Genomic DNA, 18,127 nt, shown 5'->3' with positions numbered 1-18,127 from the left:
TGTTTGCTAATGTGAGCTTAGCAGATATCCTGAATTAATATGGTGTTTTTTAAGAACAATCGTTGAAATTTGCAAAAAGTGCATAATATGTGGTCTTTGTTTGGACTTTGTATAACCTGATGGTAAAAGGGAAGCTACTCAGAATCTTGTCTTGAGCATGAAACATTTTTTTATTCAAGTGACTGACACTTTAAAGAAAGATGAGATAGCCAGTAATACAATATGTAATGGCTTTGGTTTAGAGTGCTGTCGTCATCCTCATGCGTTCTCATCCAGGAGACAGAGATGGAGATGGGTTCTTTAAAACCCATTCTTTCAACCCTGGTATGGAAGTGAGAGCCGCCTGTAGACAACAATAGAAAAATGCAGGAAAACCCAGACATAGGAGATAGCAGCATAGAGACCAGTTCATGCAGTTTCTAATTGGAGTTCTATAACATATAAAAACGTGGTTTTAAAAGTGCTCAAATATTTTAAATTGCAGCACAGCTGCATGCAATTCAATGGGGCACAAAGTTTCTGCAGGCAGGTTAGATACTGGAGTTGGACTGGAAGTATAGATTATTATTTGTTGTTACATCAGAGATGTTTTGTACGGGAGACTTTGGGCTGCAAGGTCAAATTAGCTTCAAATCCATCTCTAACTTTCAGTATTAACAATGGAATAGATTATTGAAAGCTACTCTTTCACCCACAGCACTTGTCCCAACTTGTAATGTGGAGATTAGGGATTTTGGGATAAGTTTTCGTACAATTTTTGTGACACATCTGTAAAACTGATCCGCTGGTAATTTTTTAGGATTATTTTTACTGTTTTTAAAATCGGGCAAATAATATTCAAGTTCATACCTTTTGATATTAAACTTGTGTTCTTAATTACTATAAACACTTGGGCCAGAATAGGGCCCTACCAGTGGACAAAATTTTGGTACAGCTTTGGTGATGATAAGCACAGTATCTGTTGTTAATAATGAGGTAAAGGATTGTGTTTGCATTTGTTAGGCAATTTTCAGAATGTTTGTAATTTCACCAAATTTAGAGGATATCTCATGAGGTGAGGAAAAGAAAAAAAGAGGGGGGAGAGAAGGAATTTGCCTTATAAAGCATCTAAACCAGCCTTTCTCAACCTTGAGACCCTAGATGTTGTTGGATTACAACTCCCATCATTCCTAGCCAGCATAGCCAGTGGTCAGGGATGATGGGAGTTGTAGTTCTAGAAATCTGAGGTTGATAAAGGCAGCCCTAACCACTTATGGTCAAGATACTAGAACAGGAGATTGGGACTGGGAGATGCACCATGGAGTTTAAAACTCCCTTCCTTTGCCAGGATTGAAGGAGGACATAAACGAGAAAACATACCCCCCTCAATTGTCCAGAAACCCGTCCACCCCTCTATATAGTAGTAAATGCATTCAGATTTAGGACTGGCAGGCTGGTAGGATCAGTTCTGTGTTATGAATAGTTTTGTATGAATAGCTGATAACTGGGGAGGTTTTAGAGCTTGTTTGGATTTTGTCTTAACAAGCTCTGCTTGAAAGGTGTATGTGGGCGTTGACAGTAGCTGAAAGTTTGTGAATAATGATTACACACATGTGTGGGTGTGGAATGTAGTCGGGTTTTGCAGCCACTGATAATAATTGTCAGTGAGCAAACAGATTCTGAAAATAGATCTCGTCAGATTGATGAATTCTGAGAATTAGAATAATCAGGGAACAGTTGATCTAGTGTTAGGTGATAGAATAATCCCACTCAGAAGTAGTTGCTCAGCAAGGGTAAGGCAGATCAACATTGTAAGTTTAGAAATTTAAAACTCAAGGTTTGTTCAGGGACCAGGGATCACCACCCCAGGGATCACCAGATTCTCCTTGGCTAAGAGCTAAGATGATCAGAAACTAAAGTTCTCTTTCTGTAAGCTCCATCCCAAGTGATTACATTACTGTCCTTTCTCCTTAAGAGTTTTGCCCCAGTTGCTCGATAATTTTACTGAGAGGAGCACCTGCATGGTAAGGGCCTGACAGAGGTCTCATGCATCTCTTGGGTTACCAGTTGGTTATCCTAAACTTAGATGGCAAAGAGAGAGGAAAAACAAAGAAATCCTTCTTACTCTTTTCTTCTTTATATATTGCCTTAATTTGCACACAATGTAGTTATTAAACAGTTGCTTGGTTCTATATGTGAACTGCTCAGCATCTTAACTATGGTTTGCTTACTGCCAACAAACTATGATCTGTTTGCTGTTGGCTTACAAACGTTGGTTTGTTTGAACTATGGCTTGGTGATAGGTGTGAACTTTACTTACCCATGGTTTGTTTGGCCATCCTCTTCCAGAAGCTAACCAAGCTAGAGATGCATGAGGCAAGAGCAGCGTGAAAATGAATCAGACTCTGAAGAAGCAAGCCATAGTTTGCTTGATTGTCTAAGGGACAACTTGTGATTAACTGCTGGTTTGTGGATCGAGGGCCCGACCCCCGCTATGTGAAATAAACACACAAGGACACGTGATATAAGGTTAATGGGCAAGAAAAGGCCACAACTTTATTGATTACAGCAGTGAAAAGGTATTGGCTTAGGCATTGGATGACTATAGGAGGTGGGTTTATTCAACAGTAGGTGGAGCCTCTTGATGCTAATCCAACTATAGGCTCACCCCTGATGTCACCGAGGGTCGTGCCATGGCCTCCCGCCCAGCAGGCATGGGACGGAATACACGACCGCCAGATTCCTTTAACGGAATAACCCACGGTAGATAGCATAGGCGATGGCCACACCTAGCCCTTGACACACATGAATCCAATGCCTAACCTACCCACCAATACCACAAAAGTTGTGGCGATTGCTACGAGGTAGGCGAAAAAACCAAAAAGCCAAATGCCAAATGGAAAAATTCCTACCAGGCCCCCCAGACAACCGGGGCGACCAACCTAAGGTCCATAGCAAGGCCAAAAAACCTAGACCCTGAGCTAAATGGGAGTGGAGGGTGGGTGACTCGCTGCGGGACGACGACGACTGAGGAGGAGGCGGAGCTGGAGCTGCAGCATTAAGCTGCCAAACACGCCCCCCGGAGACACCTGGTTGGCTGCCTCCGGTGGGCGTGGGCGCCAGCCAGGTGAGGAGGGGCGGGGGCTAAGGCCCCCGGCCAGGGGCGGAGCTCGGGCTCCCGCCCACAACCACTCCCCTCTCTTCCAGGGAGGAGAGTCTTTGTTGAACAAAGTGTGACTTAGCATTACATGTGACCCAGGCTAATGTCTACTATACTGAATGACAGCAGCTTTCTAGCATTTCAGATATAGCAAGTCTTTGCCAGTCTTACCTGGAGATGCCAGAGATTGTACCTGCGACCTTTTGCATGCAAATTACGTGCTCTACCACTGAGCCACCTATGGATTCAGTACTACCTTCTCTCTTCTGGATTCCTAAAATATCAGGAGTTGCGAAAAGTGTTTTTTTCTGCTTCAGGGTCTCTTTTCATTCCATGGATACTTCAGAAATATGAAACACGGGGGGGTTAACTTTTGTCCTTGCAGTAATCATTTAAAGCTGACAAGTTGCAGAGCAAGATGAACGTGTCATATCTTGTACAGGATATTGCTTGCCCCTAAATCAATTCATACGCTGTGCTCTGCTGCTGCAGCAGACTTTCAGGATACTAGTGTGCTATATCTGTGACTAACACTTACCTGATTTTTTGCTTAATAAATTTTCCCTTGAATGCTGTGTGTTGGTTTACTTTGTAAGGGGGGTGGGACAGTGTGAAATACTAAGCAATATAAGTGTTGTCAGAAGAGGATATTCTAGGCAAGTTTTCATTCTTCCAAATTACAGTGGTACCTCGGGTTACATATGCTTCAGGTTACATACCCTTCTAAGCCAGAAATAGTGCTTCAGATTAGGGAACTTTGTTTCAGGATAAGAACAGAAATCGGGCTCCGGCGGTGCAGCGGCAGCAGGAGGCCCCATTAGCTAAAGTGGTGCTTCAGGTTAAGAACAGTTTCAGGTTAAGTATGGACCTCCGGAACGAATTAAGTACTTAACCCGAGGTATCACTGTATATAAGTTACTAGCCATTTTGAAAGTGTCTTTAATATTATAATGTATAACAAGTTACCACCCTGTGTAAGTATGGGGTGTAAACAGTGAAATTCTCCTTTGTACAGGCATAATTGGCTGAAGATATTGATGGCAAGTGGGATAAGCTTCAAGGCTATTTTCCACTTAATAGCATAAATTGCCACTTCGGCTGTACCTGAAGAGGCCCAGTAGAATCACGTTAAGGTGGAAACTGAATTACATGCCATTGATACTAACTCTTGCTACTTCTTTGCTTGTAATAGCAAAAACCCGTGCTGCCGACTTACTGGTGAATCCGCTGGATCCAAGAAATGCAGATAAAATTAGAGTTAAAATTGCTGACCTGGGCAATGCTTGCTGGGTGGTAAGTATAACTTATTTTGTGTGTCTTAAGACTTTGCTCTTTGGTCTACCACCTACATGCTAATGTTTTCTTACCACTGCTGTCTTTTCTTAGCATAAACACTTCACAGAAGATATCCAGACACGGCAGTACAGATCAATAGAGGTTTTAATAGGAGCAGGTTACAGCACACCGGCTGATATCTGGAGTACGGCATGCATGGTAAGAACGAGATTGCGGTGCCTCATTGCTACGCTGCTCATTTGAAAATACAGCGAGATTATTAGGATTTCTGGCCAAGTTGTTAAATGGAAAAAGACACGATGGTAATAGCTCAAGTGATTATAACTGTGAATTGCTGACTGGTTATGTTCTGAAGCATTGGCCTGGATCTAAAGAGCTACTTAAGGTGTGCCCAGCTGAATATTTCAAATGTCTGCTGTGCAGCAGATTCCCCTGCCCACATTACAAATGACATTTGAAACCCCTCTTCCGTTTTTGCTTGGTTTATGCTGAAAAGTGTCAAGTCCACAGGTATAAATAATTACATTGGCTTGGCTTGCAGTGCAATAGCCTTATATTGGAGTGTAAGCTTATATTTTCAAAGCTAAATGTATAAATTAAACTGCAATTTGTTTGGTTCAGAATGATTCATAAATTGTATTTCATGTATTGTTCTGTTCCCAGTGATTTCAGTGTCACCTATAACAAATGTAGGGTTGCAGCTAAAATTATGTAAGTGGATTTGTTACCATATCTGTGTTTCCCAAATGTAATGTCTGGTAGGCAAATAACTACAGTTGTGCTAAGTTAGGCTGGACAGATCTAGGAGTAGACTTAAGGCTTTCCATTTATGTTAGGCCTTACCTGCATAAGTTTTGTTTTTCCCCCCACAAGTGGCTGTTGAATTTATTCTGTCTCCTTGCATGGGATCCAACAATCTATGTAAATATGCAGTGAGAAATGCAAAGGGACAAACTCTTGTGCCCACCATCTGCTGCAGAACAAAAAGATGTGTTGTGAGTTGGACATAGGGCAGGTATAGACACAATGGCTAACCTTTGCTCACGGAGTGGAATCAGGCTATAGTCTCCCTCTCTTCTGAAGTGTGCTGCGTCACTGTGAAGAGACCTGAAAGCTTCTCTTTTGACAGGGTTCTTCACAATAGCCGAAGAGTCAGCACATCAGTCGGCAGACTCTCAAGCTCTTCTGTTTACCACAGTGCTGCCCTGTGCTGTGATATGGATGCCAATTTTTGTGCAAAGTCGGAGCCATGTTATCCATATAGCACACTAGATTTTTGTGAATGGTTGTGTTGCCATTGAAAATGCCTAGATGGAGATCTGTGGCAAGCATTGCTTAGTCTGTCCTAATTCATTTCTCACCCTCTTAAGAAGGAACATGGTTTACCTGAACGGGCCCTGGTTACAAAAACCTGTTCAGTAACTGGGAATGCACGTAAGATTGGTTTGTCATGATACATATGCAGACTTGGATCTCTTCTGCGGTTTCTACTCTGTACATGTGGTATGCGCCTTGTGGATGTTACTGAGAGCCCCTGTCTGCTTAGTGGTCAAAGCAGAGGCCATCGATCTCTCCCCACCCTGTGGGGGAGGAATATAATGGCAACCGCTGCGACAAAAAAGCAGAATTGGGTTGAATGTGTCAGAAACTACACTGTCATTGACTAAGTCCCCGTTATTTTATGAAACTGTGTTTTGCTCATATGAAAGAAGGGGAAAGAGGTGATTCCCTGGGGAAAGGACTGCACAGTCCTGTGAGGTATGTCATTACACCAGCTGGAAATCCATGATGTATAGGAATTCGCCACATCTGCCAGTAGTTTGCCTGTGCCACTGCTGGGAACGGGAGTGAGAACTGTGATTCCATTGCCTGTCTTTATTCAGACTCTTGTGACTGAAGCCAGGGCAAACGATTCTCTCGTTGGTGCATTAATGTATTCATTGGCCATTGAGACAGAAGATAACGTACATAGCTATTTTTGCTGTTACATTTGTGCATCTGCCTTGGCTCATAAATAATTTTTCATATAATTGAATGATAACTTAAAGAATCTAACACCACCACCCGCATAGGGTATATTGGTTTATTTTTAAGTTAAAAACAAAACACAGTTTAGGCATCCACCAGTAAAGAAGATACTAAATTGTGTGGTTCAATTCCAGTCTGCCAACGGGATGACCAGACAAAGGGAGAATGCTGTTGAATAGTGAATTCCCGTCTCTATCTTGTTTTTATGTTCCCAATACTTTGCATAGCCCTTGCTTCACAGTACAGTGGTACCTCGCAAGACGAACGCCTCGCAAAACGAAAAACTCGCAAGACGAAAGAGTTTTCCGTTTTTGAGTCGTTCCGCAAGACGAATTTCGCTATGGGCTTGCTACGCAAGACGAAGGCGGGCAGCAGGGAGAAGAACGCTTCTCCCCGCTGCCTGCCCCGCAAGCTCCGGGGACAGCAGGGAGGCGCAGCGCTTCTCCCCGCTGTCCCCGGACCTGTTCTGAAGGCTGGTGGCGGGGAGAAGATCGCTTCTCCCCGTTGCCAGCCCCGCAAGCTCCGGGGACAGAGGGGAAGCGCAGCGCATCTTCCCCACTGTCCCCGGACCTGGTCCTGTGCAGGTGGGCGGCGGGGAGAAGAGCAGAGCGCTTCTCCCCGCTGCCTGCCCCGCAAGCTCCGGGGACAGAGGGGAAGCGCAGCGCATCTTCCCCACTGTCCCCGGACCTCTTCTGAAGGCTGGCGGTGGGGAGAAGAGCCCTTCTCCCCACCGCCAGCCCCGCAATCTCCGGGGACAGCGGGGAAGCGCAGCGCGTCTTCCCCGCTGTCCCCGGACCTGGTCTGAAGGCGGTCTCCATAGGAACGCATTAATTGATTTTCAATGCATTCCTATGGGAAACCGTGCTTCGCAAGACGAAAAACTCGCAAGAAGAAAAAACTTGCAGAAGGAATTAATTTCGTCTTGCGAGGCACCACTGTAACTGCACAGAGCACATGTGTCTCAATGGCTGTGCTCAGGATGATGTTGTGAGATAGAAAACAGCCTTGACCCCGAGACTTCTGGAGGTTTCTGGTATTTTAATAAATGAAGAGAAGGAATGCTTAATTCTAACCTAATGAAAATGGTTGCTGTAGCTGCTGTTGTTATTTTCTTTTGAGGTGTTTTAAGTGTGATTGTTTCTCTCATAGACTTATAAGTTCCTCCCAAGAAACTGTAGGAACTTTAAGGGGGCTAAGGGTTTGTGGCAGAGCAATCTCATAACTTCCACAAAATAGCAATTTTTGTTTGGTTCCTTGATACTAATATTATTACTATTATTTGTTAATTTATGTACCACCCTTCATCCAAGGATCACAGGGAGGTTTACAGTATAAAACACAAAAATACATAACATAGCGTAGCAACTAACAAAATAATACCCCCCCAACACAGTTTAAAAGGACGCAGATTGTTTAATTAGCAAAAGGCCTGGGAGAAGAGAATGGTTTTTGTCTGGTATCTAAAGATATGTAACAAAGGAGCCAGGCAAGCCTTCTTGGAGAGAGCATTCCACAAACAGGGAGCCACCACAGAAAAGGCCATTCTTGTGTTGCCACCCTCCAGACATTTTGAGGGGGCACATGAATAAGGGCCTCAGATGATGATCGCAGAGTCCAGGACGGTTCACATAGAGAGGTGTCCTTGAGTTATTGTGGTCCTGAGCCATTTAAGGCTTTTTAATTCAAAACCAGGTCTTTGAATTGTGGCTGGAAACTGATTGGCAGCCAGTGCAGTCAGGCCAGGATTGGTGTTATACGCTCAAACTGCCTTGCCCCAGTGAGTATTACGCAGTTAAGTGTGTTGTGTAAATATAGTCTTAGCGGGCAAAGTGTTTTGCAGACTCTGTTGTTTGTTCTTTTGCTATGCAGAGACAACGGGCATGAGTGTGTGTGTGTGTGTGTGTGTGTGTGTGTCTTAGGGAGAGCTTTGCATCACTTAAAAGTACAGAGTGGCTGTTATGTCCATATTTCCATGCTAATGCAAGGGAGACTCCCAGAAGGAGATTACAATATAGCAAGATATTTGCTTTTCAAAGGGAATTCCCCCTCTCCCTGTTCTGTGCATTTAAAATCATTCTCACCTGTAGAAATAAGCCTGAGGCTGTCTCGCCTGGATCTCCCATCAATATCTTGTTTTATCGTAGGCATTTGAGCTCGCGACTGGCGATTATCTGTTTGAACCGCATTCTGGTGAAGACTATTCCAGAGACGAGGGTATGTATCTTTTTAACGTCTATGTATTTCCCTGCGCCTCTTTATATACTCAGAAGAACGTGAAGAGGCCTTCGTTTATTTGCTCAAGTAGTCTACTGACAGAAATGTTCTCATTTCGGAATATAAACACCACATTTTTTCTCTTTAGTTTAAAGTCCCACCAGTAGCAGTAGGTGAGCAGTCTCCCCGCAGCAGACACAGCCCCTTTCCCTAAGCCTTGGAAGAAAGGATTAATCTCTTGTAAGATCTGCATCTGAGTGTGGGACTTTTGGAACACGATTGCAGCATTTTGGGAAACGAAACTGACGCGTATCTGTTTGTGAAAGCTGATTACTAAATGAAAAGCAAGGCAGCAGCTACAATTAACTCCGGCTTCCATCTGTGTACCTGTCCATTTTCCACGCTTGTTTGCTTGTAACGTCCTTTGCAGCAGTAACAACACCGGCATCAGTTACTTGGTTTTCCTTTCAAAGTGCTACGAGCGATGCCAGTCTTTTGCTGGCCGTGAAACCTCCGCATGGGTTTTCTGCAAACATTGTTGTGTTCGGAACTTTTTTTGGAATTTTTAACTAATTCCAGTTTCTTTCCTCCTCTTTTTACCCCATCCTCCCCCTCGCCCTCCCCTTTCCTGTGCCCTTTCTTCTCTCCTCCATAGACCACATAGCACACATCATAGAGCTGCTAGGCAATATCCCAAGGCACTTTGCTCTTTCTGGAAAATATTCTCGGGAATTCTTCAATCGCAGAGGTAGTACCTCTTCTTTTTGAAAGGTGCTGTGATGCAGACAGAAGTGGACTGGCAGTTGCTCATTGCAGCCTGTGCAGCTGACATGCACTTTGCAAGATGACACTGCAAACAATTTCTATTTGCAAAACAAATGCTGGAAAAAAGCAGCAGCATTGACAGATTGTTTGTTTGACTTTGCGAAAAACAAACAGTGCAGTCACCTTGTAATTTATTTCTTTTGGCAAAACGAATTTTCCCCCTCTAAATTGTCTTACAAGCGAATAGCTTTCACCCTCACACCGAATAGCATTTTTGCTTTCTTTCAATAAGGACTTATCTGTTTCTGTCTGTACCGGGCCAGTGTTGGTGTGTGCATGCAATGTATTGATTAAACTGTTGTATGTTTCTGTTTTGCTGGAAATGTTCTCCAATGCAGATCACATAGCATTGATCATTGAACTGCTGGGGAAAATCCCTCGAAAATACGCTATGTTGGGGAAATATTCCAAGGAGTTTTTCACCAAAAAAGGTAACAGTATTTCTGCAAACCTAATTTAAACTGTTGCTCTTTTCAAAGAAGACACTGAACACTTTTTAATGGGTAATGAAGAGTCTGGCTGCTTTTAAACATCATGTTAAAGAAGATGTGTAAATGTTCTCCATTTTTAAGAGGAGCAGGGAATTCAGATTTATTTATTTTATCAGGTGTGTTGAATATCCAAAATATTGGGCTTATATATCTGCTTAGTGTTCCATTTATTCGATCTGAAATCAATAAAGGAAATAATTTCGTTTCCTAGCATCACTGAAACAAAAAGAAAACATATTTAAGATGCCCTGTGCCTTCTTACCTTGAATACTTGAATAGCTGTAGCAAGTCAAAAATAAAAAAATATATTGTTCAAGCTCTAACCACAAAAGATATACATTCTGCTCATGTCCTGAAAATACTGTATCTAGAAATGATATAACCGTTTGAGAAGTCCGTGCTCAAAGCGCTGTTGCTTTTCCACAACAAGTATTTTGACATCTTTTGCATTTTATGTTGTCATTTGCATGCTTTTGGTTTTAGAGGTTCTGATGCACAGGTGGTACAAAAGTCAGTAGAGGAGGTTTTGCAGAGGGGAGTCAAAAGTTCAGCCTAGGAATTTGGCAATTAAATACAACTAGCCAGGACTCCACTCTCTGTTTGATTGACTGGGAGAGGGAAGTAAAAATACTTCAAAAGCCTTTTCTCAAAAACCGTTCAACTCAGATTTTAAGTAAAATCATAGTTGTTTGCTGTGTTAAAAAAATACCGATACAGAAATGCATAGGCCTTTGAAGGGTACCCATGCAGGGCCCTGTGTAACCCTGGGCTGAATTAGCTGTTCTCAGGTCCTCCACATCTGCGTTGTGTAGGTGTCCTACATAAAATCAGGTTACATAGGACATGTGAAGAATGAATAATTTCAGGGAATTAATATTTTTATTATCAAACTGTAGTGCTTCTTATATTTCTTTCTGGCAGTTCTTTGAACAATAAAAGGCAATCTTTGGCACAATCCACTGGGAACTTGTACATTATATAATTGATAAAGAGCATAGATGTGCTTTGTACATATTGCTTTGCTCTAGAATCCAGCTGTGTGGTAGGTGGTTGTTGGATAGTGAAAACTAGAGGCGTAAGAATTCATGCGGTAAACATTCAACCAGGGTGCTCAGTTAGGCAAGCAGGCAGTGTCTGATTTGATTCTGAGAACATAAGGGGAAAGGGGAGGCCTGGATGTAGTTCTTCCTTCAAACCGGGATCAGCACTATCAGATAAGGTAAAAAAAGTAAAGGATGGTTAAGTCCAGTTAAAGGTGACTGGGGTAGGGCACTCAGGCCGAGGGAGCTGGCATTTCATCCACAGAGAGCTTTCTGGGTCATGTGGCCAGCAGGACTAAACCGCTTCTGGTGCAATGGGACACCATTTTGAGTGCCAGAGTGCATGGAAACTCCCGTTTACCTTCCTGCCGCAGTGGTACCTATTTATCTACTTGCACTGGAGTGATTTCAAACTGCTAGGTTGGCAGAAGCTGGGACAGAGCAACAGGAGCTCAGCCCGTCGCGCAGATTTGCACTCCCGAACTGCTGATCAGCAATGCCAAGAGACTCAGTGGTTTAGACCACAGCGCCACACTCTGTTAAGTGTGTTGAAGCAGACTATATTGTTGTAATCCTTAAAACATTCTTCTTGCAAAGCAAATCAGTATGATTATCTCAGTATGGTTGATGTGGGGGGAAATGAGATCTGTCAAGTTCATGGCAAGGTTTTTAGTTTGGGGCTTCCTCATTTGTAGTTTTATCACTTAGCCACTGTGCTGGGCTAACGATGAGCACACACACCTTCCTGTCTTCAACAGTGTGTTTCCTCTCTCTCAGTTACACTGCATTCTGCAGTGACATGGCGGATGAGAGGGGTGGTTGAGAGGAGAGGTTGTGAAGCCTGTGCAAGGTCACGCACCATACATAGAGATCAAAATTCAAATGTCCTTCTGGGCATACAGTACCTCAAGAATAAGCTCTGATGAAACAAATGAATCCGTTTTATGAACAGAGCTGTTTCCGCTTTGAACCAAGCATTTCATGGGTAGCTCAGTCAAATTTGAACCAAGAAAGAGGGTGGAAAAACAGGTGAACGACAACCAGGAGTATTCTTTGTTACTTAGGTAAATGGGACCTTCCTTTTCTCCAGAGAAAAGTAAAAGAATGAAAGAGATGTAGTTTTCTTGAAATAAGTTGAAGGCAGAAACCTGGTTGCACATTGCCCCCTTGTGGCTTTTACCTTTTCAGCAAACTAAATTTATTGAAATGTTTTTCAATGTAGCTTATTGCGTAATTGAAACATGCTATATACAATGACGCATTGCCAAGAATGCTGAGTTCCCTTGTATAATTGTACCCGGAGGGATATATACACAAAGGTTATCCTGTTTGTTACGCTTCCTTAACCTGTTGTAAAAGAAGAGATGAGCAACAACACAATACTGTCTTTTCAAGGGCCTTGATTTGCCCCTGCCACCTAAGGAGTGACGCTTGGCTCCCTTTAACCATGTCCCGTCCTCTGTTAAGGTTTCACACCAGTGGTGAATCCTTCCCTATAATGGAGTCCTGAGATGCAGCCGGGTGGGCAGGGTATTAATAATAATAATAATAATAATAATAATAATAATAATAATAATAAAGAGAAACCTATTTTGAAGGCCATGCACTTACTCATTCAAATGCTCTAACCCAGACCGCAGTTGCCTCCTTGGGTCTTCCACTGCAGTCCTCTGCTGTTTATATTAGTGCTTCAGCCTCTACCCCACCACCAATCCGAAACAATCTAGTTCATCACTTCTTCAGCTGCTTTAGTTAAGTAGCACACAGTAGTGAGCGTTGGTACCCAGGGCTGACTTGAACCAGTTTGCAGCAGCCACTTCCAGTCCCTTTCTTCAGATTCATCCCCTTTCCCTTCCTTGATCAAGTTTCCTACTTCACACATTGATAGGTTGACTACGAACTGAGTAAAAAGTTTTGCTAAGGAATTCTGAGGATGACGGCATAAGACAAGTTTGCTATACAGTACAGACAAATGTGCTTAGTCTCCCAGCTTATATATACCTGGAATAGTGGTGTGTGTGGAGGGGAGAGGTCAACTCTTAAGACAGGCTCAGTGTCTGCAGAATCATTTCAATCCAAAACAAAACATTTCAAATTAGTTTGATATTGTTGATATCTTTGATTATTGATTAAACAGAATCCTGCATACATAAACTGGAAGAAATACACAGGACCTTACCAAATTATTGACTGACAATACATGTGCTATTGTTACTGGTTTCCTTGTCTTTCAAGACACTGCTTCCTTATCGTTCAAATAGCAGTATTTTGTGTTTGGTAGATCAGATTCCCTCTCCATCCAGCTGTTGCATATTCTACTTGGTGGAATGTGGGTTCCAGGGGGATTCTGTCACTGCCTGTGACATCACTAGAGACAACTAACTTCTCAGACGTTTTCGTTGTAATTAATTCTTTAGAAGCTCAGCACCTTAGCACTTTGCCACACAAGAACACCTCCACCTGCCATTTCTGAAAAGTTGCAAATTCAGCTGCGCTCCCCCAGCTCTGCTCCAAAGGCCCTTCTATTTTGTGCATCTTTTCGCTTTCAGATTTTTTCTTTATGCTCCTCCTCTCCACTGCTACAGGGCACACGTTCTCTGGTTGGTTTCTTTGTTTTTGAAAGCCAAGTTATAACACACTCTCTCTGCAGCGCAGCTGTTCCTCCAACTTGCTAATGACTTTTGATGTTACCTACTGCAGGATCCCCTTTGGCCTGCCAGGGTGTCCATTTCGGCCCACGAGGCCATTTCCCCAAACCATAGGTGCCTGTCAATCAGCTGATGTTCTCCAGTGCCTGATCTTTTTGAAGTCTATAGCTTACACCTGGGGCAGGCAATTTCTGACCCTAGGCCTAATTTCAAAAGTTCTCTGCAAGCAATAAAGGCTTCCTCATCCTCGGCCCTCCAGATGGTTTTGGCCTACAACTCCCATGATCCCTAGCTAGCAGGACCAGCGGTCAGGAATGATGGGGATTGTAGTCTCAAAACATCTGGAGGGCCGCGGTTGAGGAAGCCTGAAATAATAGAATTGTAGAGTTGGAGGGTCATTTAGTCCCACCCCCATAAGCCATACACTCAGTAAGATGAGTCTTCTGGCAAGAGCGATCTGTCCTTTCCCCAGCGGGGAGTGGGAAAGACAGAAGAGGGCTGGTCCCACACACTCATGGATCTTAGCCTACCCATTGCTGGCTTTGGTCCTGCCACAATGCAGATTTCACAGAATACCCTTGAGGAAATGCAGTCCTCAACAGAAGAAAAAGAATGTCCTCACATCTTCACAGGTAAAAAAAAATTAATCCGTTCAAAGGTGTGTATGTATGAAATATGTTTTTGATCAAACGTTACCTAACTTGATTAATTGTATATAGGATGGTCCCAATGCCCCAAATGAATGAACATATGTACGAAAGCCTCTTTATTGTTGTTGCCTACTGAATAAAATTTCCATGGCCAGGCTAAATCTTCCTGGACGTGCTCCCTGAGAATCGAGACTAGTAACAGCAGATCTAATTATTTTTCTTCCTTTCCCTCCCCTACCCTCTTTCTTTAAAAAAATAAAAATACAGGAGAACTTCGACACATTACCAAACTGAAACCTTGGAGCCTCTTCGACGTTCTTGTGGAGAAGTACGGCTGGCCTCAGGAAGATGCCGCGGAGTTTACAGATTTTCTGGTTCCTATGCTAGAAATGGTTCCGGAGAAGAGAGCCTCCGCTGGCGAATGCCTTAGGCACCCTTGGTTGAATTCGTAGTAAAATCTCCAGATACCGCGCCGGGCCAGCACCCGCTCCCCCCTAACATCAGACTTAAATGGTGACTGTTATAAATTCACTTAACAGGATCATAAATGAGCTGGCTTCAACCCAGATCTTTATTTTGCTTTGAGGTACTGTTTGACATTTTGCTTTTTGTGCACTGTGCTCCTGGGAGGAGGGTAGTCTTTTTGTCTTCAGCTAGTAGTTTTACAGACTCTCTGCAGAAAAAAAAAACACTTACTAATGTGTCTTTAAGCATTGTTTCTTGTGTTGTGTGGCATTCAGACATCAACTTTTTCAACAGAACATCCTTTATTCTCCCTTCATGTGTTTTGGCAGGTTTTGTAACTATTTATGGAAAATATTTTAGCTGAGTATTATATAATTTACAAGTGTGAGACATTATCAAGTCAGAATTGAGAAAAAACATACAGTTCTTTGGGCAAAGGGACATTGTTCTTGTAAAATAGTGTATGTAAATGCACCTTGTAAATGTTTATTTCCATTAAAAATGGGACGGGGACACAATTTTCAGAGTAAAGCTATTAAATCGAGAGAGACTTGTAGTGTACAAATTGCATGTAGTGGATTTCAAACTGCTTCAGGAGTTTCAAAAACTTTCCTTTCTATAGAGGTGACCACATTTTACCTGGAAAGGAAGTGGCTCTAATTTACAAGATTTCATTCTCCAGGAGTCATCTTGAAGGAAGGCTAAAACTTTCAATTCAAAGGACAAATGGACAAAATAGATCTAAGTGCTTTTTAGAAGAAGTGTCATTTGCTTTGCAGTTGTGAGGTAAGGGCATGGAAACTTGGCACTGTTTTTTTCATAAGGATGGCTTTTGTGCTAGGCTTAAGAATTTCAAGAGCACATGTACAGCATTTTCCGTGCAGAATTATTAACATTGGATGAAAAAAGGTGCTCCGCTTGAGGAAAAGGGACAGAATAAATGCAAAATCTACATTACGGTGAAAGACCATGCACCTTCCATACATAGCTTTACATGTTTCTAAAACAAATTGCACTAGCTTATTTCCCCCCATGAATTGACATACCGAGGAACTAATATTCCTTTGTAAGTTGCACACAAAATTTTAAGTGTTTTCATACGAAAAAGCTAAGTAGATTCCAAAAGAGAACTCGTAGGCAATACAGATTTTAGAATGTAAAATATGGAGGTGTATTTTAGCCTCTTTTAGAAGTCAGTGGAATGAATGTAAATTTATTTCTGGTTTTACACTTTGATTATGGTGCCACTTTTTCTTGACTTTGTCCATTTTAAATTTATTCACATGCCTTTGCAATAACTAGATTGTGAGACAATACCCCCGTGTTGTAACAATAACCAATTGTTTGAGGTGCTTGCAGTTGTCTTATTAAAGTGGTTGTTTTTCCAGAACTGTGCTCCTCCCTGGAATGTTTTGATAGCCGTGAATTCAAATGGTTCCCTAGAGTCATCGATTCCCTGGAAATGTCCTCCAGTGCCAACTGCTGCATAAGATTTTCCCCTTTGCCTTTTCAAATGCTTCGTTTTGAAGAGCAGCCTAAAAAAGATAACAGGCATTTACTGCAAAATCGCTGCTCAAATCACATGTGCCAAAACCAAAGAGCAGCGGTCCACAAGGCTGGCCTTGTTTAATGCGGCGGCTATATATGCGTCACTAGTAACCAAGGGATACTTTCAATTGCAGAGGTCATTTGCAAAAAAGCATTTGTGGCAAGTCTCTTAAATTATTTCAGGTTACAGGACAAGGAGGGGCAGGGCTGTGCGCAGATGTTCAAATGAATGGTCTAATTTAACCGTTTCAAATAACATAAATCTGCAAATTTTAAAAGTAGATCGATAGCCCTACAGACATTCTTCTCAATAGGTAGAAGAAATCCTAATCAGAGAAGTCAACTCTATAGACCTGTTGACAGAAATAACACCACTAATCAAAGAATTGTTGCGAGGGACTACAAGGGTCATCTAATCCAACCCCTACAATGCAGGAGCCTTTTTACCCAATGTGGGGCTTGAAACCACAATCCTGAGATTAAGAGTCCCATGCTCTACCAACTGAACTTCCTTCAGTGTTAGGCTCATGTATGGGACGCAAGCAGGAATGATTTATTGGAGAGCTGCTTTACAAAACCTCTAACGCTACATTCTGCATGCAGCCCCATATCTATTTGCTTCCTGTACAGGATGGTGACAACATAGCTCCTGTAGACACTGGGGTGGAGGAGGAACTTTTTTAGCTTGCAGTCTCTTCCATATCCTCATTATTAGTTTGCATAATATATTCTGCTTCTCCCAGTATGTGCATTGATGCATAATAAATCTTTGATACAGAATCTGAATTAAGCATAAAACATCCCCAAGCACAGCCCCTCTCCCTTGTAATCTCATATGTGAGAGCCCTACACTCCAAAACACACTTTGAACCTATAGCTGCCCTCTCTTATATTGTTGTGGTCAGCTGGAAGGAATTTTAGCCTAAGCCCCAGCTCAAGCCCATTACTGGGATCAGCTCCAAACTGCACAATCAGTTTCAAAGTCTGCCCTATTGAGTTTTTGAATTGGAAGTTAGCAATTCAATACATTGCTAAATCTGTAATCTCAAATCCCTCAAATGATCATACCAAAGAGTACTATCATTCTAAAAGCCAGTGCGATGCTAAGCTAATGCTGTGATAGGTGTGGATAATGTATACCAGTGGTGGCCAAACTTGGCCCACCAGCTGTTTTGGGACTACAACTCCCATCATCCCTAGCTAACAGGTCCACTGGTCAGGGATGATGGGAATTGTAGTCCCAAAACAGCTGGCAGGCCGAGTTTGGCCACCACTGATGTATACTGCAGCATTATAAATGTTTTGTGTAGTCTTCCACTCCCAGCTGTTTGCAGCTGCTTCCTCACTCCTTTCTATACAAACTTCCTGCTCCCAGTTTTTCTTTTTCTTTTAAAGGGCTCTGCAAACCAGGAGGTGGAGGCTGCAAGAGTGTCTTCCAGCATTAACATGTTAGCCCTACAGTATGTGTGTGCATGGCACTGTCTCACTTAAAGGACAACAGCTTTGTACAGTGTGAAAAAAATACCATGCAGCCTCTAAAACTCAGTTCTGTGGTACAAAAACTGACTGATGGGCATGGAGTTAGCAGGGCTAATACTGGATTGAATCCATATGTGGACGAAAAAACACCTAGAAGTAATTTACAGTTGCTTACCTTTCAAAGCAGATGTTTTATATTGTTTCATCTTAAGTTACAGCTGTACTGCCGTTGATATTTATGTGCAAAATATTTAAATTTCTGGGGCATGTGACATTACTTTGTATATAGCAAATGCCTTTAGTC

The 18,127-nt window shown here is 42.5% G+C and overlaps 1 protein-coding gene across 5 annotated transcripts in view; it reads left to right on the top strand.

Annotated features, from left to right (window-relative positions):
• Positions 1-16,186, top strand: part of SRPK2 (SRSF protein kinase 2) — an 87,805-nt gene extending 71,619 nt beyond the window's left edge. For 3 of the 5 annotated variants that reach the window (XM_053404618.1, XM_053404615.1, XM_053404619.1), the window contains 6 exons: positions 4,332-4,432; positions 4,526-4,633; positions 8,608-8,677; positions 9,333-9,425; positions 9,841-9,933; positions 14,599-16,186. In XM_053404618.1, the coding sequence (XP_053260593.1) occupies positions 4,332-4,432; positions 4,526-4,633; positions 8,608-8,677; positions 9,333-9,425; positions 9,841-9,933; positions 14,599-14,783 (650 nt within the window). In that variant the 3' untranslated portion in view covers positions 14,784-16,186. The remainder of the gene's footprint in view (positions 1-4,331; positions 4,433-4,525; positions 4,634-8,607; positions 8,678-9,332; positions 9,426-9,840; positions 9,934-14,598) is intronic. The other 2 variants (XM_053404617.1, XM_053404616.1) reach the window with 2 other exon arrangements.
• Positions 16,187-18,127: the final 1,941 nt, after the last annotated feature.

Source organism: Podarcis raffonei, chromosome 10, assembly GCF_027172205.1.
Source record: "Podarcis raffonei isolate rPodRaf1 chromosome 10, rPodRaf1.pri, whole genome shotgun sequence".
In the NCBI taxonomy this organism is placed as follows: domain Eukaryota; kingdom Metazoa; phylum Chordata; class Lepidosauria; order Squamata; family Lacertidae; genus Podarcis; species Podarcis raffonei.
This window is presented reverse-complemented; position numbering and strand designations above follow the sequence as displayed.